The 18,845-nt window shown below is 50.7% G+C and overlaps 2 protein-coding genes across 2 annotated transcripts; one reads left to right on the top strand and one right to left on the bottom strand.

The window, feature by feature from the left end:
* The first annotated feature begins 1,464 nt into the window (after positions 1 to 1,464).
* Cst6 (cystatin E/M) lies at positions 1,465 to 2,951 on the top strand. Its single transcript, XM_051145894.1, has 3 exons — positions 1,465 to 1,721; positions 2,287 to 2,412; positions 2,757 to 2,951. Exons 1-3 carry the CDS (start codon positions 1,482 to 1,484, stop codon positions 2,838 to 2,840), a joined length of 450 nt encoding a protein of 149 aa, XP_051001851.1. The 5' UTR covers positions 1,465 to 1,481; the 3' UTR covers positions 2,841 to 2,951.
* Positions 2,952 to 7,310: 4,359 nt separating this feature from the next.
* Catsper1 (cation channel sperm associated 1) lies at positions 7,311 to 16,901 on the bottom strand. Its single transcript, XM_051146889.1, has 13 exons — positions 16,368 to 16,901; positions 15,735 to 16,236; positions 14,399 to 14,605; positions 13,208 to 13,321; positions 12,885 to 13,038; positions 12,474 to 12,565; positions 12,174 to 12,317; positions 11,970 to 12,033; positions 11,731 to 11,803; positions 11,550 to 11,607; positions 10,162 to 10,255; positions 7,468 to 7,582; positions 7,311 to 7,337 (listed from the first exon to the last, which is right to left on the bottom strand). The coding sequence occupies exons 1-13, from the start codon at positions 16,899 to 16,901 to the stop codon at positions 7,311 to 7,313; spliced, it is 2,178 nt and encodes a 725-aa protein (XP_051002846.1).
* Positions 16,902 to 18,845: the final 1,944 nt, after the last annotated feature.

Raw genomic sequence — 18,845 nt, 5'->3', positions numbered from 1 at the left:
TCATTGTTAGAACAGCTTTAGGAGAAAAGAATTGCCGGCCTTTCCCCCATAGGACACTGAAGCCCTGAGTGACCAAAGTCATCCAGTTAGTAAGATGGCAACTGGTACGACAGTCCCTCCTTCGGGGACAGTCCTTACCCTTCAAACTGAGCCTGGGCTGGGAACATAGATTTGAGCCGGGCCTGGTAGCCCAGCCTTGTAATCCCCATCTGGAAGCCTGAAGCTGGAAAGCCACAGGTTCAAGGCCTGCCTGGTCACAGAACAAGGTCAAGGTCAGCCTGGGTGACTGGACAAGCCCTCATCTAAAAATAAAGAGTCCAAACCGGGCTGAAGATATAGCTCAGGGGGACAGTGTTTGCTGAGCATACGCAAGACTCTGGTCTCCAGCCCAACAAAACGAAACGGATCTGGGGACACTAGTTGATAGAGCGCTTGTCTAACATTCGTGCTGTTCTCCACAGCTGCCCAGCTGTAGACAGGGGGACACGGGGCCCCTTGAGCTTCCTGCAGGGCCCTGTAGCACTAGGAAGATCAGGAGTTCAAAATCAGCCTGCATTACACAAGTTCAAGGTCGGCCTGGCATACATAAGACCTTGGTTTTTGTTTTGTTTGGTTTGGTTTTTGCTTTTTTGAGACAGGGTTTCTATGTAGCCCTGGCTATCCTAGAACTCACTCTGTAGACCAGGCTAGCCTTGAAGTCACAGAAATCTGCCTGCCTCTGCCTCCCTGGTGCTGAGATTAAAGGCGTGTGCCACCACCGCCTGGTGCAAGACTTTGCTTTGTAATGAACACACACACACACACACACACACACACACACACACACACACACACACAGACTTAGGCAATTCAGTGTCTTCACTTACTAGGGGCCAGATGATGTCTTTGAGCAAGTTGGTTCTCCCATCTGCATTGCTCCCACCTCTGCAAAGGGCAAGTGTCAGCCACCGCATCTTACCGTGGCTGTGAGAGTTAGCACCTGGCCTCTCCTAGGCACTTTGTCTGTGTCAGTTCACTGAATTCTTACATTTGTTTTCCAGAAGAAGAAATGGAGGCCAGAGGTTGTAATTTCTAACAACAATTACAACAACAACAAAACACACACATACACACACACACACACACACACACACACACACACACACGAAAATGATGACAATAGTAAGAGCTTAACCATAGCTGCTTTTGGCAATTCACACTGCAGGGCTCTAGTATGAACTGTCCTGACCCTCTGTTGGCCTTTGGTGCCGGTGAACTGTGACGCTGTCCTCCCTACACGTCGAGATCCTGGGACCTGTGTGCCATCCCTGGTCCTTACAGGACTTAGGTGGGGGAGGTACGGCTGCCTCCAGGCACCTGCAAGCGGGTCCAGGCTTGCTAAGGGAACAGGCAGGCGGTGGGCGGGGCCGGGAGGGGCTCCCGGAGCGCGTAAAAGCCGGCAGGCTAGAGCTCCGGTATTGAATCGGTCTAAATCTGTGGCTATGGAGCGTCCTCACTTCCCGCTGGCATTGGGCCTGAGCCTGCTCGCATTCTGCCTCCTGACCCTGTCCCCGGATGCCCGCGCCGAGCTGAGGAGTCGCAGGGTCGGAGAACCTCAGAACCTGCCTCCCGATGACCCACGGGTGCAGAAGGCCGCCCAGGCAGCTGTGGCCAGCTACAATATGGGCAGCAACAGCCTCTACTACTTCCGAGACACCAAAATCATCGATTGCAAGTACCAGGTGTGGTGGCTGAGGGTTGTAGGACAGGGTGGCTGTGGAGAGGGAGGAGGACAATTTGGAGAGGGAGAGGACCAGGGGTCAGGGGATAAGCCAGAGAGCTGCTTGGCCTGCTACCAAACACAAGGACGCACTAAAACCAACCATAGCGCCCGTTCCATTCAACAAAACACTGAAAAACAAAACAAAACGGATAAATGGCAAAACCTATGACAACCAACATAATCTAAATATCGAAGAAATGGAGGATCCAACTTCCTTTGCCGTAACTAACTTCCCTTCCCTGCCAGATGGAGTGGGAGGGGCCCAGTGTAGGTATTGCATGCCATGCTCCACAGCTGCCTAGCTGCAGACAGACGTGGTAGGAGGGAAGGTTCTCCAGCTTCCTGCAGGGCCCAGGGGTCTGCCTCCACCCTAAGTCACACCCAGAAGCCCCCACCTCCACTCCAGGTCTGAATGCTTAGGCCAGAGGGTTGTATTTGCCTGGGAGAGTGGAAGACTTGAAGAGGAAAAGTAGAGCCACAGGAGAGGTGTCCGGCATCTCTGAACTGCCCTACCTTATTCCCAGCTGGTGGCTGGTGTCAAGTACTACCTGACTGTGGACATAGAGAGCACAGAGTGCAGAAAGACCAGATTTTCCGGAGACCACATGGACCTCACCACCTGCCCCTTGGCCGTAGGGGGGCAGCAGGAGGTAAGGACACTCACCCCAGCCCAGCCCTATGCAGATTCTGAGGTCCTTAGCTTGTCCATCCTGACTAGTCTATCTGGTCAGGTGAAAGTCTGACTGGACCTGTCCTGTCAGGCCTTTGTGTGACTCAGGCCAGGGTGGGGTGCAGGAAGAAGAGACCGGGGCTTCCTCTTGGGGTGGGAGTTGCCTGATAGATCTGGGATCATCTTCTGCCATCCAACTTCATGTTTTTGGGACCACCAATGGTCTGTCCCTGGCGCCTGAAAGACGTGGCAGGCACAGGGCTGACTGCTGGGGGGAGGCTGATGCCAGGCTCACCCTCCTTGTCCACTGCGCTCCCTCCGCAGAAGCTGCGCTGCAACTTCGAGCTCCTCCAAGTCCCCTGGAGGAACACCACCCAGCTTATCAAACATGACTGCATGCAGGTGTGACCAGCTCCAGGGTAACAGCGGCAAGACCCCCTGGGACAAGCACGGTGGTGGAGGCACCTCAGGGCCATGGGCCACGCCTGCTGTAATAAATTTCCAGCTCTGCCTCTTGCACTGGTTTCTCCTGTGTACTTCACTCACGCTGACTCTCACTCTGCTCCTGGTCACTCTCAGAACCCCACAGCCTGCCAGGATCCTATGCCTTGGCCCTCAGGGAACTCCAACTGACCCATCTGAGGCAGTACGGAGGCTGTGGCCCTCAAGTGGGAAGCCCCTCTTCCAGACACTTTCAGTGGTCTCTGAGGTAAGGGAGGAGGAAACAAAGTCACAGAAGAGAGGTGATGATGCCCCGCCCCCACCAGACTAGCTACAGTAGGGATGTCTGTGTGAGACTGACCAGCATCTCTTCCTGGGTTCATGCTAGGACTCTGAGGGGAAGGACAGAGATGATAGCAGGGGTCAGGAGGGCTGCAAAGGCTGATGGCCCAGCCCAGTGAGTGTACTAATGGCACAGCTCTTTGTATTGCCCTCAAATGGGGGAGCAGTAGAGCATCAGACCGCAAAATTATCTCTCAGTTCTCTTTAGCAAGGTACGCTGTTGAACTGTAAACACAGGCTTCCCGTCTCTTTTTTTTTTTTTTAGACAGGGTTTCTCCGTGTAGCCCTGGCTGTCCTGGAACTCACTCTGTAGACCAGACTGGCCTCAAACTCAGAGATCCTCCTGCTTTTGCCTCCTGAGTACTGGGACTAAGGTGTGCGCTACCACCAGACACCACAATGTGTCTGGAATATTTGACTACATCCATATGGGGGAAATGTCAGGCTCCGAGACCACAGCCCTCTGAGGCCCTGACAGCAGTCCCCAGCTGGCCTTATGGGACATGACTGACTGCGTGAAGGGCCTCCAGGCAGTCTCCGATCTAGTCTAGTTGCCTCCTCTGTGAGCACTTGAAGGGAAGCCCATATGAACTAAACTCTCTGTACTCAACAGTAGTGTAAGGTGTGTGTGGGTGCTCAGCTCCGTGGACCCCATGGCACTGGGTTCCCAGGTCACAAATATGCCTCTGCATACTGGTGGCTGGAGGGGACTTCCTTTCTTTCAGAGTTCCCATAGGCCAAGAGGCCATGAAGCCAGCACATACCTCTTGCATCCACCCCAGAGGTATTTTCTCAAGTGTTTTGCTCTGGGCAAGATTCCTAAAAAACCAAACCAAACCAAACCAAACCAAACCACAACAACAAAACAACAAAAAACAAACAAAAAAACCCTCTGAGTCCTGGATCACCAGAGGGAACAAGAGCTACCCTGGAGGGGTTACACTCATGGGCGGGACAGGGTCCAGTCAATATCTTGTTGGATTGGAGGAGGCAATGGGGAGGTGGTCACAGGACCCACTCAGGCGCTTGTACACACCATAGACATTCCCTGAAAATGCGAGCAACAGAGCCTAGAAGCACATAAGCAGAGACAACAGGCAGAAGGCACGTGGCTAGGAGAGCAGGAAGTACCCAGTGATGAATATACAGCGCCCCACGCACCCACGCTAGCGCTTGCACATGTCCAAACACTCATTCATCCTGGGGATGGGCCATAGGTACCGGTTGCCTTGGGAGCACAAGGAGGTGCCAGGCTCAAGCTGGCATCACGGTGTGTGTGTGTGTGTGTGTATGTGAACCAAACACCCACTCTTCACTCTTCAATGCCTCCTCCTTTTATATTTTATTTTTTTGAGACAGAGTTTCTCTGTGTAACTCTGGCTGTCCTGGACTCCCTTTGTAGAACTCACAGAGATGCACCTGCCTCTGCCTCCCGAGTACTGGGATTAAAGGTGTGCGCCACCACGCCTGGCTACATCTTCCTTTCTAATGAAGGTCTCACACCTAAGTTGCTCCAGTCTGACCAGCTCCACCCCCTCTCCTCCCAATGATGACCTCAGCAGCTGCGACTGGGTGGGACCTTGTCCACTGCCTTCAAAGGCCATATCACGGAGGGAATGAAGACTCAGTGGGACCTGGGAAGCCTGACACAGCTAGGGGCTGGATTTGATAGCGACACAGGGGACAATTTGCAGGCAAGCCTGCCTCCTGCTGGAACCTGATACCCATGGCAGTTCAGTTTGTGCTGTGTAGTCAGTCACTGCTTTGGAGGTTTCCCAAGACCTATGGAACAGGAGATACCAAACCTGGAGCCAGTACAGGACAAGCGACAGGAAGGACTGTGCAAGGCCCAAGGAAAGGCAAGACGAAAGGAAGTCTGCTTGTAGCTTCTCCACCCCTGGAATTGTTGCCCAAACCCCAGATGGCATTTCCTCTGCGTGACGTATTCCTGGGCATGACTAAGCAAGGTTAGGGAGAGGAGTGTGCCAAGACTGCATTGCTGCTTGGACCCGACCAGTGGTGAGTGTGGGTGTTGGTCACACTGTCACTCTCCTGCTCCCATTCTGGAGTCCCTCCAGGCGCCACCAAGAGTAAGATGGTTATAAATGATGGAAGATGGCCAGCCCTTCATGGGGAGACCCTGGGGGCGGAACTGAGCTTCACCTTGATGCAGCACTTAGCACAGACGAGTGTCCCATTGCTAGTCCCACTGTGGACACAGGGGCTGTGGACGTCCTCCTGGGTTCAGGCAGTACATCTAAACCCTAAAGCAGGCTGGGCAGAAGCAGTCACTTCCTGTGGCCTTCTCCCAACAGTAACTGGTCCTTGTTAAATGGCTCTGCCCCATCTGCCAAGAATATAAGAGGCCTCCTTTACCCTTTCACTAAGATGGAAGGTGCCCTTTTATTTCAGGTGGAGGAGGGGTGTCAATGACTTTTAATCTCTAGGGCTTGTGGGGATTTTTTTATTTAAGATTTTTAAATTTTTATTTATGTGTATATATGAGTCTCTCTGTGTGGCTTGTGCATGTAAGTGCCCACGGAAACCAGAAGAAACTCTCAGATGCTTTTCCACCTGAATTATAGGTTGGTCTAAGCAGCCTGATGTGGGTCCTGGGATCTGAACTTGAATCCTCTGGGAGAATAGCAAGTGGTCTTTTTGGGTTTTTTTGTTTTTTTGTTTTGTTTTTTTTTTTTCCAAAATGATTTCTCTGTGTAGCCCTGGCTGTCCTGGACTCGCTTTGTAGACCAGGTTGGCCTCGAACTAATAATATCAATCTGCCTACCTCTTCCTCCCTGAGTGCTGGGATTAAAGGTGTGTGCCACCACACCTGGCTGCAGCAAATGGTCTTAACTTCAAAGCCATCACTTCAAGCTCTTGCTCCACTTTTTTTTTTTAAACCTCTGTGTGCTTTAACTTTTTGTTTTGTTTTGTTTTGTTTTTTTGAGACAGGGTTTCTCTGTGTAGCTTTGGCTGTCCTAGACTCAGTTTGTAGACCAGGCTGGCCTTGAACTCACAGCAATCTGCCTGCCTCTGCCTCTGGAGTGCTGGGATTAAAGGCATGTGCCATGATACCTGGCCTCTTAAATTTTTTATTTTTCAAGGCAGGGTTCCTCTGTGTAGGCCTTGCTGTCCTGAAACTCTATCTGTAGACCAGGCTAGCCTCAAACTCAGATCCACTTGCTTCTACCTCTCACCTGGCCCTTTTGGTTTTCCAGGGGTTTTTTTTTTTTCTTTCTTCGAGACAGGGTTTCTCTGTGTAGCCTTGGCTGTCCTGGACTCACTTTGTAGACCAGGCTGGCCTCGAACTCAGTAATCCGCCTCTGCCTCCCGAGTGCTGGGATTAAAGGCATGCGCCACCATGCCCGGCTTTTCCAGGGTTTTTTATTGGTTTGGTTTTTGTTGTTTTTTGGAAGGTTAACTTTTTGGTTTTTTGTTTTGTTTCTTTTTTTGTTTTTTGAGACAGGGTTTCACTGTGTAGCCTTGCCTGTCTTGAAACTCACTCCATAGTCCAGGCTCACAAGGATCCACAATGCGTCTGCCTCCCGAGTGCTGGGACTAAAGGCATGCACCACCGTACCCGGCTCCCATTTGGCTTTTTAGTATCCCCACTGGATTGGTACCTTTATGGGGTTCCTGGTAAACCTGTGCTCCTGGGTACTGGGCCTCATGCCTGGCACCTGATGTGATCCTGAAAATTCTGGATGTTTCAGTCTATTCTTTTTTTCTCCTGACTCCAGGCCAGACAGACTTTCCTCCACTAAGACGGTCACATTTGGTCTGCCATCAGCACCCAGGCTCCTCTGTCTGTGTTGCTAATGTCCTGGAGGCCGGGGCTGATAAGGCCAGAGGAGATCAAGAAGAACCCCTTCCACGTGCAACTCTCAACATATGCCTGTGGCATACTGTCCAACTCCCCACGACCTTTGCTAGCTAGGGAGGACACAAAGCCACCTTGGGTTTTTAAAACTCTGTTGGGACCTCAGTCCATCACGGTTCTGTATAATAATATCAGCAGAGGTAGGGACTTGTCCTGACCCATCAAGCTCGGCAGCTTCATAGAGATGCGAGTCCGTACGGTGGTGTTCTTCAGGGTCACTTCCCAAATTCATCTTCTGCAGCCTGTAGGGTCCGATAAGGCGCGTGTGAGCGAACCAGGGCCAACCTTTGCCAGTGCCGTCCCACTGTTACTCAGGACCACTTTTGAGTAAAAGCCCTCTCTTACTCCCCTGCCCTCTCCTTCCCAGTTCACCTCAAATGTAGTGTCCACAATTTCATCGATGACAGATGCTTGGGAACGAAACTTTTGTTGATGCTGCTCCACTGCTGCCACCAACTGCAGGTACTGGAAGTGCTTCTCCCGCTGGCTGGATTTGGGCGGAGGCAAGGACTGGGTTCCCAGGGCCCAAACATGCCTCTCCTTTGCCATAACCTAGACCTCTGTCTCCAGTAAGCCTCCTTTTGTAGATTTTACTTTTTTGCTTATTGGTTACTGTGTGTATGTGTGTATGTTTGTGTGCACATGTGAGCAGGTGGGTATACATGAGTGTATGGACGGGGAGACCAGAAGTCAATTTCAGTTATTTTCTTCTACTGTTCTTCACTTTATTTTTTAAGATGGTGTCTGCCACTGAACTGGGAGCTCACTAATTGGCTGGACTGTCTGGACAGCAAGCCATAGGGATCCTTCTGATTTTGGGGGGATATAGGACCAGACATGTACTGCCTCACCTAGTGTGTTTTGTTTTATGTGCATTGGTTTTTTTTCATGTATGTACGTCTGTGTGAGGGTATCAGAACTGAACTTACAATCGCAAACTGTCATGTGGGTGGTGGGAATTGAACTCAGGTCCTTTGGAAGAATAGACAGTGCTCTTAACCAGTGAGCCATCTCTCCAGCCCCGCCTAATGTTTTTCATGTTGGATTCCCAGCACAGACTCTCATGCTTGCATACAGTACACTTTATAGACATGGCCATCGCTTCTATCCCCTAACATTTTTATTTTGAGATGAGTTCCCACTGAACAATTCCCAGACTGGCTTTGAACTTGTGATCCTTCTGTCTCATCCTCTCTCTCTCTCTCTCTCTCTCTCTCTCTCTCTCTCTCTCCCTCTCTTGTTTTTTCGACACAGGGTTTCTCTGTGTAGCCTTGGCCATCCTGGACTCACTTTGTAGACCAGGCTGGCCTCGAACTCACAGCGATCCGCCTGCCTCTGCCTCCCGAGTGCTGGGATTAAAGGCATGCGCCACCACTGCCCGGCTCATCTAGTTATTTTTATACTCATCTTCTTGCCCATTCATCTACACAAGCCTCTCCATGGACCTACTCAATCACCTGCTGATCCAACCATGTGCCCCAGCCATTCACTCATCTGTGCAACCATTGCACACTCACCTACCCCTCCGCCTACCTGCCCTTCCCTTGATCCACCCACTCAGTGTAAACAACCGTCCACCACCCAATTATTCACTTACATACATTACCCACTCACTTGTCCACCCACTGGCTCTATTCATGCACTTGCCAAAAACACTGAGAACGGGAAAAGCAAGTGGCTTCAAGGATGTTGAAATGAATAAGAAAAAAGTGTCGCCCTTGGACCCAGACAACTGCAACACATTGTAAGTGTCAACACAACGCTGACAGCCCTGAATCACAGGGCCTGGACTTTATCCAGAGGGGAAAGGAGGAGCTGAGATCAGAGCTTACGCTTAGTGGAAGAGTGAAGAGCTAAAACTGTGCTGAAAGATACTCTCAGTGGGGAGGGCCAGTGTGGCAGAGGTCACAGTAAGATACTCTCAGTGGAGAGGGCCAGTGTGGCAGAGGTCACGTGGTGACTCAGGTCCTGGACCATGGCAGATGAACAGAAGAGTGACCCAGGAGGTGACAGTAATCGGGATTTAAATCAGTGCTCTCAGACCCTGGTCATCTGAGCCTGGCATTGACACCTAACCAGAAACGTCAGTGTAGACAGAGGCCTGGGAGTAGTAAATGTATAGCTTCGGAAAGCAGGTGGGCAGAACAAGGTTGGGCCACAGGCAGCAATGGCTGTGGTATGAGGGAAGCTAGCACTAGCCCCATCAGATAGAACTCTGAATGCCAGGCTGCAGACCTTGGATTCTCTCATGTGAACAGAGCCCAGAGGATCTCTCCAGTGTGACCTGTAATGGCTTGGGGGAAGGAGGCACAGGGCTTGGCTTCCACAGAGAACCTCAAGAAAACTAGGCCTAAGAACCAAGTCACAAGATCCCAACGCCAAGGACCCTAGTCTTTGGCAAGGATCTTCAGCTAGCCTGGCCAGGGAGGGATAGGGATGAGCTTTGAACAACTGGTCTCCAGACCTTGCCCAGACAATTCTCCACAGTGACCTTCAACCTTCCACGTGGCTGCTGAAACCTGTCAGCCTCCAGTGAACGAGCAAAGATTCTGGTAGTGTGGGCCTGAGTGACAGCAACAGAGTATGATTTCTCTCTGGGTCCCTGTCACCATCATGGGGCCTGCATCTGACAAGGGTCAGGAGAAAGAGAGAAGCTGAAGAGTGGTGGTGGAGGTGGTGGCACACGCCTTTAATCCCAGCACTTAGGAGGCAGAGGCTGGAGGATCTCTGAGTTCGAGGTCAAGCTGGTTTACAGATGGAGTTCCAGAACAGAACAGCCAGGGCTACACAGAGTGACCCTGTCTCAGAAAACAGTGTGTGTGTGTGTGTGTGTGTGTGTGTGTGTGTGTGTGAGAGAGAGAGAGAGAGAGAGAGAGAGAGAGAGAGAGAGAGAGAGAGAGAGAGAGAGAGAGAGAGAGAAAGCTCTGCTACTGATATGGTCCAGGCAGCTTACTGTTCCTATGGAAACAAGCCTTCCTAGCCCCACACCCACTTCCTTCCACCCAAAATACAGGTAATGTTCTTTGTCCTCCCAACCTCTACCCCTGCCCCCTTCCATCTTCTCACCTCTCTGTCATGGTGCCAAACATCTTCTCAATGAGCTGCATCTTCAAGGTGCCCTCACTCAATTTGGCCTCAGGGTCTGCATGCAGAGACAGGGCTATGGTGAGGACGACGCCAGGCAAATGACTGGATTTAAGAAGTCAGACGACCAGGTGGTGGGGGTGCACACTTTTAATTCCAGCACTCAGGAGGCAGAGGCAGTCTGGTCTACAGAACTAGTTCCAGGACAGCCAGGGTTATACAGAGAAACCCTATTTTGGAAAAACAAACAACAAACAAACAAAAAACCCAAACCAAACCAAAGAAAGGGCAACAAAACATACATACAGAAGGAGACCTGACCCTGACCACTTGAGTACTGGATCAAACCATTCCCCAAATTCCTTGTACTCTATACTTGTTAACGGGAGCCAATTAATTTATCTTTTCACTTAAGGTAAAATAAGTGGGGAAGGGGGGCTGTTTTGCTGATCTTAGAGCAAGGTTCTGAAACCCAGACTCTAATATTCATTTCTTTTTCTTCTCCTCTCTGATAAGATTTTTTTTGTTTTTGTTTTTTGTTTCTTGCTGTTTTTGGTTTTTCAAGACAGGGTTTCTCTGTGTAGCCTTGGCTGCCATGGACTCACTTAGTAGACCAGGCTAGCCTTGAACTTACAGAGATCTGCCTCCTTCCGTCTCCCAAGTGTTAGGATCAAAGGTTTGTGCCACCACAGCCAGTGTAATTTTGTGTGTGTGTGTGTGTGTGTGTGTGTGTGTGTGTGTGTGTGTGTGTTCTTTATTTTTTGAGACAGGGTTTCTCTGTGTAGCCCTGGCTGTCCTGGAACTTACTCTGTAGACCAGGCTAGCCTCGAACCCAGGGATCCACCTGTCTCTACTTCCCAAGGGCTGGGATTAAAGGTGAGCACCACTACCATGCTATGATTTATGCATTTATTTTTTAGTTTTGCCTGCATGTATGTATGTGCGCTTACATGTGTGCCTGGTACCCACCCATAGAGGCCAGAAGATCCCCCGGAACTCTCCTTCTCTCACGACAAGAGAGCCAGAACTTGTGATTCTCTCCCACCCCCACCCCAGTACTGGGATCACAGACGTGAGTGACTCTGGATGGGTACATGTGACCCTGTGAGACTCATAACAGCAGTCTCATGGAAGACCAACTGCTGCAAACTTTGTAAGTTATTTATACAAACAATAGATTCTATGCTTTGATAGACCATAATTTGTTTTGCAAGTAACATCTTTCACAAACTGATGAATTTAACTGGCTTTTAGAGACTTGTCTAGTGTCCTTCGGACCAACGTTCTCTCTCATATCTCAGATTCTAAAGCCTGGAAGCAGCCTGGCTACTTGGAGGTGGGATGGATGGGAGGGAGTGACTGGCCAGTACCTTGGTTGAGATCTGTCAGAGAATCGTCCAGCAACTTCTCATGGATCCGGGCAGCTTTCTAGATAAAAGGCCTTCATTCTACCAGGGCTTCTTCCCCAGCCGCACCCCTGGCAGCGCTTGTCGCCCCCCCCCACTACCCCCCACTCCCCCAACCCCCGTCCTCGCCCCATGTGTATGCTACCTCCATCTTCACTTTCTCTAGGCCTTTGAGCAGCGCCATCTGGAAGCTATCTACCAGGACAGCAATCACCAGACTGCAGAGGGGACAGTGGGATGCTTTCAAAGGGGACACCAAAGAAGAAGCCACTGAGTCCCAGTGTGGCCGTGACTAGAATGAGAGGGCTGGGATGGTAATGAGAGGGCTGGGATGGTTAGGGAGAGAGCCCATGGTGAAGGTGGGAGGATAAGCAGGTGCCTCACTTGAGGAAGATGAAGTACTGGATGACGATGTAAATCATGAGGATGGGGATGATGTACCAGGCCCCTGGGGAAGGGAAACGGTCCATCAACAGGCATTCCCCCAACTCCCACCCTCTCCAGCAGCTATCAGCAGCCCCCATATGGCAGATGTAGCTTATCCATTCGTGTCTGCCCACCATGCCTTGGACCCTGCCCTCTACCCACCCTCAGCCCTGTTGTCCATATAGATGAGGGACCAGTCATCCAAGGTGAGCATGGTGAAGAGGGTGAAGAGGGTGGTGAAGATGTTCTGGAAGCGCTTGGGGTCTGATTTCCCGAACAGTGCCCGGAGCACCACAGAGAAGAGGACTGGAAACTGCTCAGGGTCAACCCAAATTCAGATCATCTGCCACTGTACCCACCTCTCACCAGGTTGTATTCAAACACACCCCCACCCCGCGGCCCTGCTTCTCCCCACTCCCATCTGCCCTGGGCCGGCCACCCAACCTCCACTGCACAGGATACAGAGACAGGTGAACATAAGGAAGAGGATGGCTGTGATGGACATCAGCGATCCTCTCAGAGTCCCAGTCACTTCATGGAGGCTGGTCAGGATGCTGTGGGCAGTGATGGAGAGGGAGTCTGAGGTAGTAGGGATGGAAGTGGAGAGCTGCACCCAGTCACCAGACCGGACACTAAAACTATAGCATCCCCAACTCCCTGGTGACTTGGTCAAGTCCTGACTCTTCCTTGGAAAATAAAGAGGTCGATCCCGCATGGACCCCAGAGAGGCCTATCCCAAGCATGCAAGGGGGCACATCCCAATCCACCACCATCCCAGAAACAGGCCACAGTGGATTCCCTGGACATCCAGGCCCATCTGCCCTTTTCCCTGAGAATCTCCACACCAGGGGGAGCAGCCTTGGCGGCAGTGACCTGAGCCTGCGGAGGACCCGGATGGCCCTCAGGGCCCGCATGCTCTTGAAGACCTTGAGGATCCGGAACAGGCTGTGATTGTAGAATGAATAGGAGAGGGAATTGGTCTGGAGCAGCGCGAAGTCCAGCACGGCCATGACCATGATGAAGAAGTCTGAGGGGAGAGCGGTGCTTGAGGTGGGGAGGGGCCCAGCAGACATTCAGCACAGACCCACAGGCTTTCCAAAACTAGCATCCCATCCCTGACCCTCTTCTGCCCTTACTCCCCGCTCCAAGCAGTTCAACGGCCTCTTCCCCACCCAATCCCTAACCCAGGCACATACCCAGATTGTTCCATGGGTCATAAAAATACTCCATGCCCAGGGCAATGAGCTTGAGCAAGGCTTCCAGGATGTAGATGGCGAGGAAAATGGAGTCCAAGACCATGAAGTACCATTCTGTGGGGTCACCAGAGGCTTTCTCAGTGATGGTCCCCAGCGTCCTGGCCACCCCTACCCCTCCTTCCATCACTAGAACCTCATGCGGGCCAAACACCCAAGCAGTCCCAGATGGGCTTTGGTTTCTTGTTTTTCCTTTTGTTTTTAGGTTTTTTGTTTGTTTGTTTGTTTTTGTTTTTGTTTTTGTTTTCTGTTGTTTTGAGACAAGAGTCTTACTATGTAGCTCTGACTGGCCTGACATTTGTCATGTAGGCCATACTGGTCTCAAACTCATGGAGCTCTGCCTGCCTCTCCTTCATCCTGCTGGAATTAAAGGCATGTCCCCGGCCTCCTGGCTCTTTTAGATGGCTGGGTGACTTAACCACTCAGTTCCTGGGTTTTCTTCTTTGGGAATAATAATACTCTGCTTGGTAGAGTTTTTATGAACATAAGCGCAGTTAACATGTACCAGACCTGCAGCCTTGAACTGGGGCCATGTCGTGAATCTTTTCCATTGCCCATCTCTAATTGGGCTCCAGAGGTCAGCATTCAGACTTTCCACATTTACCCTTCTGGGACCTTTGAGTAGGGGGTCTTCTGGCTTCCTCAGACTCAGGATTCCCAGCACCAGGCCCACTGGAGTAGTATAGCTACAACATAGCGCCACCTGATGGCCACATCATGAATAGCATGGCCTACAGTTCACTGAGTTTTCTGCAGGACCTTAGCAATATTTCTACCTCTGGGGACACCAACAAGCTGCCAGGGGGTGAAGATGAAGTGACATAAGTTTCTTGGGTTTTTTTTGTTTTTTTTGTTTTTTTGAGGGGCTGTGTTTTTTTTGAGACAGGGTTTCTGTGTTCAGGCCTGGCTATCCTGGACTAGCTTTTGTAGACTAGGCTGGCCTGCTTCTGCCTTCCGAGTGCTGAGATTAAAGGCGTGCACCACCATGCCTTGCCAAGTGACATAAGTTTTAAAGACCTCCTGGCACTAGATCAGGCTCATGGGAGTCCCTGGAGCCATATAAATTGTCTTAAGCATAGGGACAGTCTTCCCCCTTCCTCCCCCCCCCCCCCCCCCCCCCCCGCCGACTCTTACCACCTCGAATCTCTAGCTCAGTGAATGTCTGGGCCACAAGGACAATTGTGTTGAGGCAGACTATGATGAAGATAAAGGTCTCAAAGAACAGGGACTCGGTCAGTGACATCATCATTTCCCGGAGACCCCAAATGAGGAAGTTAATCTTGTCCATCATCAACTGGAAAATGTTCCCAGAGTGCAGCTTCCTGTGGCCCCTCTGGGCTCCTGAAAGGGAGTCAAGTTATAACCATGTAGGTAGTGATGGAGCACTGCAAGGCCAGGCATCCTCCCAGGTCAACATAATTATCATCTCCCCTCTTGTCCACTCACCGATGTGTCACCGTGCTTGTCCTGTGCTGGCCTTGGAGTCACAGGCCTTATCCCTTCCGCATCAGGGGCCAAGCTCTTTGGGATTTGGCTTGGCAGGTACTAAGCATTCCTGACTCTACAACTCCAGATCTACCCTTGCTCATAAGGAAACTTAAAGAAGACTTAATTTGTTACCATCCCACCCTCTTGGTGATCTCATCTCTCATTTAAGATCCCGCTAAATTATCCCCGCCCCCTGACTGCTTTCTCTGTTCCTGTTCAGTAAGCCACTAATCCCTCTCTGGTTGTTCATGGGACTGTTGCTGTATTTGCTGAACTAGTAGGCACAGAGTCTGGGCAACGATAACAGTTAAAGTTTCTCCATGTATCACAGTAAGTTGGTTTCTCTTTTTAGCGTTGGTTTACAAGATTATGTTCTCAGTAGCGGTCTCACAGTTTAGTACGGCAAACGTGTACACAGAATCCCCAGAGGCAAATGTCTTGATGTACAAGATGTCAAGCTCAAAAAAAAAAAAAAAAAAAAAAAAAAAAAAAAAAAAAAAAAGCCGGACCCCTACGCCTTCAATCCCAGCACTCAGGAGGCAGAGGCAGGTGGATCGCTGTGAGTTCGAGGCCAGCCTGGTCTACAAAGTGAGTCCAGGACAGCCAAGGCTACACAGAGAAACCCTGTCTCGGGAAAAAAAAAAAAAAAACCCAACCAAACAAACAGCCATAAAAAAGATTATATGCACCCTTAGCTTTGGACCATGGAAATGCAGCAACTGTCCTGAATTATTCCCTGTATTGCAAGCAACCGGAAAGACCAGGTATCTTAAGCCTCAGTGGTCAAGACATTACCATGAATAAATACTGCAACGACTGAACAAAGAAACACTGACGGCCCTCAGAATCCGGTAGTTTAAGGAATAAATGGTAGGACCCGTGAGCAGCAAGAAAGAGAGAATGGCTGATGGGATGCACACACAAGTGAGCACTGAGCTTCCTGGTGTGGGCACCGCCAGTTCCGGGTCTTACCTAGACCTGCGTGAATCTGAGTGGGGAAGTTGGAATCTGGGATGGGGGCCTAGGGAAGACTCACTTTTGCGCTTATGAGTTTGCTCCTCTTCATTCCAAGAGCCTGATTCTTTCGAGTCCTCGGGATAAATTTTGCTGGAAATACGGGAGGTATAAGATCGAGGTCCGAGGTAGCTTGAGCTTTTGCCTCCCAGACGAGAAGAGGAGGCGCCAAGTGTCGTTTGGGACTTGAATGGGACAGAGAGTTGTGAGGGGCTCTGATCGTTAGGGGCGAAATGCTCCCTGTGGTGGGGACGTTCGCCATGTCTGTAGTGGTCTCGGCGGTGAGGACGCTCGCCGTGGCGATGGCTAGGTTGATGGCTTTCATAATAGGCATCATCTTGGAAGGAAGGTCCTTCCTGATAGGGCTCCTCAAGGGAGTGGGTGGGGAGGGTGTCTCCCAAAAAAGACTGCTTTCTGTGGTGAGGCCTGCCAGATGGGGTAGCAGCATGAAGACCATGCTGAGGTTGCCCCTGGGGGGAGGCGTCCCTGTGGACGTTTGACGCAACAGAGGTGAAAGAGGACAAAGCCTCACTAGGTCTACGGGGGTGATGTCTGCCTTGCTCACTATGAAGATAGGATTCATCACTGGGCTGAGACCCACCGGGGTGAAGTGACTCAGCCTGGGGCTGGTGTGCACGACGGGGCCCACCAGGGTGGAGTGACTCAGCCTGGGGGTGAGGCCCACCATGGGACCCACCACGAGGGTGAGGTCCACCACGGGACCCACCACGGGGGTGAGACTCACCGCGGCCGTGAGGTCCACCATGGGACCCACCGCGGTGGTGAGACTCACCGTGGCCGTGTGGTCCACCACGGGACCCACCACGGTGCTGAGACTCCCCACGGGGGTGAGGTCCGCCATGGGATCCACCATGGTGCTGAGACTCCCCATGGGGGTGAGATCCACCACGGGACCCACCGCGGTGTTGAGACTCACCACGAGGGTGAGATTCACTCGGGGACCCACCGGCTTGTTGAGGGGAATTACTAGGTAATGTGGAGAGGTGGGTCCTGTTCTGTCGAGAGGCCTGGTTGACATGTGAGAGCTCTGGGAGATGCTGGGATCCGTTTTGATGGTAGAAGGCACGATGGTGGGACGGCTGCTGATGGGACGCCCCAGCGTGTTGTAGCTCATTATGGTGAGCTCGAGAGGAGGGTGGCTGAGAGTGATGGATTGTATCCAATCTACTGGGCTCCTGGTGAGACCTGTCCGTCCTCGAAGGTTGAGCCATGTCTGTACTGGAACCCCTGGAACAAAAAGGGCTCAAGCATAGACCCTAAAGGACCTTTCCTGGATCTCCTAAAGCTGAGCTCAATCCAACGACAGCCCCGGCTTCTAGGAAGACCTGAGTATTCTCCTGGAACTCTCGTCTATGATGTCACAGCGTGCTTAGACTTCATCTTACAAATGACTTTTTTTTTTTTTTTTTTTTTTTTTTTGCTTTATGTCATTCAGAGTCAAGAATTATTGTCAAACAAAACAAAAGCAAACCCAAACAAACAAACAAAGATTTACTACTGTGTTAAGCTCGGTGTGGTGGCGCAGGCCTTTAATCCCAGCAGTCAGGAGGCAGAGGCAGGCAGATCTTTGTGAGTTCAAGGCCAGCCTGGTCTACAAAGTGAGTCCAGGACAGCCAAGGCTACACAGAGAAACCCTGTCTCGAAAAACAAAACAAAACAAACAAACAAACAAACAAAACAGAGAGAGAGAGAGAGAATGGGGATTGGGAGCTGGAGAGATAGCTCAGAGGTTAAGAGCACTGATTCTTCTGGCATGCAGGTGTACATGCAGGTGGAGCAGTGTATAGATAAACAAATCTTAAAAGAAAAAAATGGCGGGGCACGGTAGCGCATGCCTTCAATCCCAGCATTTGGGAGGCAGAGGCAGGTGGATCTCTGTGAGTGTGAGGCCAGCCTGGTCTACAAAGCGAGCCCAGGACAGGCAAGGCTACACAGAGAAACCCTGTCTCGAAAAACAAAAACAAAAACAAAAACAAAAACCCAAAAAACAAAAAAAGACTGATTTTTAAAAATTGTTAGTTTTGCCGGTGGTGGCGCATGCCTTTAATCCCAGCACTCGGGAGGCAGAGGCAGACGGATCGTTGTGAGTTCGAGGCCAGCCTGGTCTACAAAGTGAGTCCAGGATGGCCAAGGCTACACAGAGAAACCCTGTCTCGAAAAACCAAAAAAAAAAAAAAAAAAAAAAATTGTTAGTTTTGTTTCAATTTACACACTTCTTGAAGAGCTAACAACTTCAGCTCTTCAGTTTAACTCCTGCTTTGCTGGATCAGAATCTTCATCCTCTACACTAGACTCAGCAGCTCCTCTATGTTAGTCTTTGTGTTCACAGTCCTAATTTGGGAGGTTTTTTTTTTTTTTTTTCAGAGACAAGGTTTTTCTGTGTATCCTTGGCTGTCTTAGACTCGCTTTGTAGACCAGGCTGGCCTCCAACTCACAGCTATCCGTGTTCCTCTGTCTCCCGAGTGCTGGGATTAAAGGCGTCTGCCACCACGCCCGGCTTACAGTACTAATTTTTAATTTAAGGTATATGGATGTTTAGCCTGTATGTGTTTGTGTACCACATTCCTGCCTGGTGTGGGCAGAGGTCAAAGGCGGGTATCAGATTTCCTGAAACGGGGCTTATCAAGCCTTGTGAACCCCCATGCGGGTGTTGGGACTCTAGGAGAGCAGCCGGTACTCTCTGCTGCCAAATCTTCTCTAATTAATGTTAGGGTTCTGTTTTGTTTTGTTTTTGTTAGTTTCTTTTGTTTTTTTGAGACAGGGTTTCTCTGTGTACTGGCTGTCCTAGACTTGCTTTGTAGACCAGGCTGGCCTCAAATTCACTGAGATCCACCTGCCTGTGCCTCCCAAGTGCTGGGATTAGTGTGAGCCAACATGCCCTGTGTTAGTTTTTATTTATTTGTGTGTGTGTGTGTGTGTGTGTGTGTGTGTGTGTGTGTGTGTGTGTGTGTGTTTCGAGACAGGGTTTCTCTGTGTAGTCTTGGCTGTCCTGGACTCACTTTGTAGACCAGGTTGGCCTTGAACTCACAGTGATCTACCTGCCTCGGCCTCCCGAGTG

This window comes from Acomys russatus, chromosome 5, assembly GCF_903995435.1.
Source record: "Acomys russatus chromosome 5, mAcoRus1.1, whole genome shotgun sequence".
Lineage (NCBI taxonomy): Eukaryota > Metazoa > Chordata > Mammalia > Rodentia > Muridae > Acomys > Acomys russatus.
Note: the sequence above shows the minus strand (reverse complement) of the source record. Positions and strands in the feature narration are given on the sequence as shown.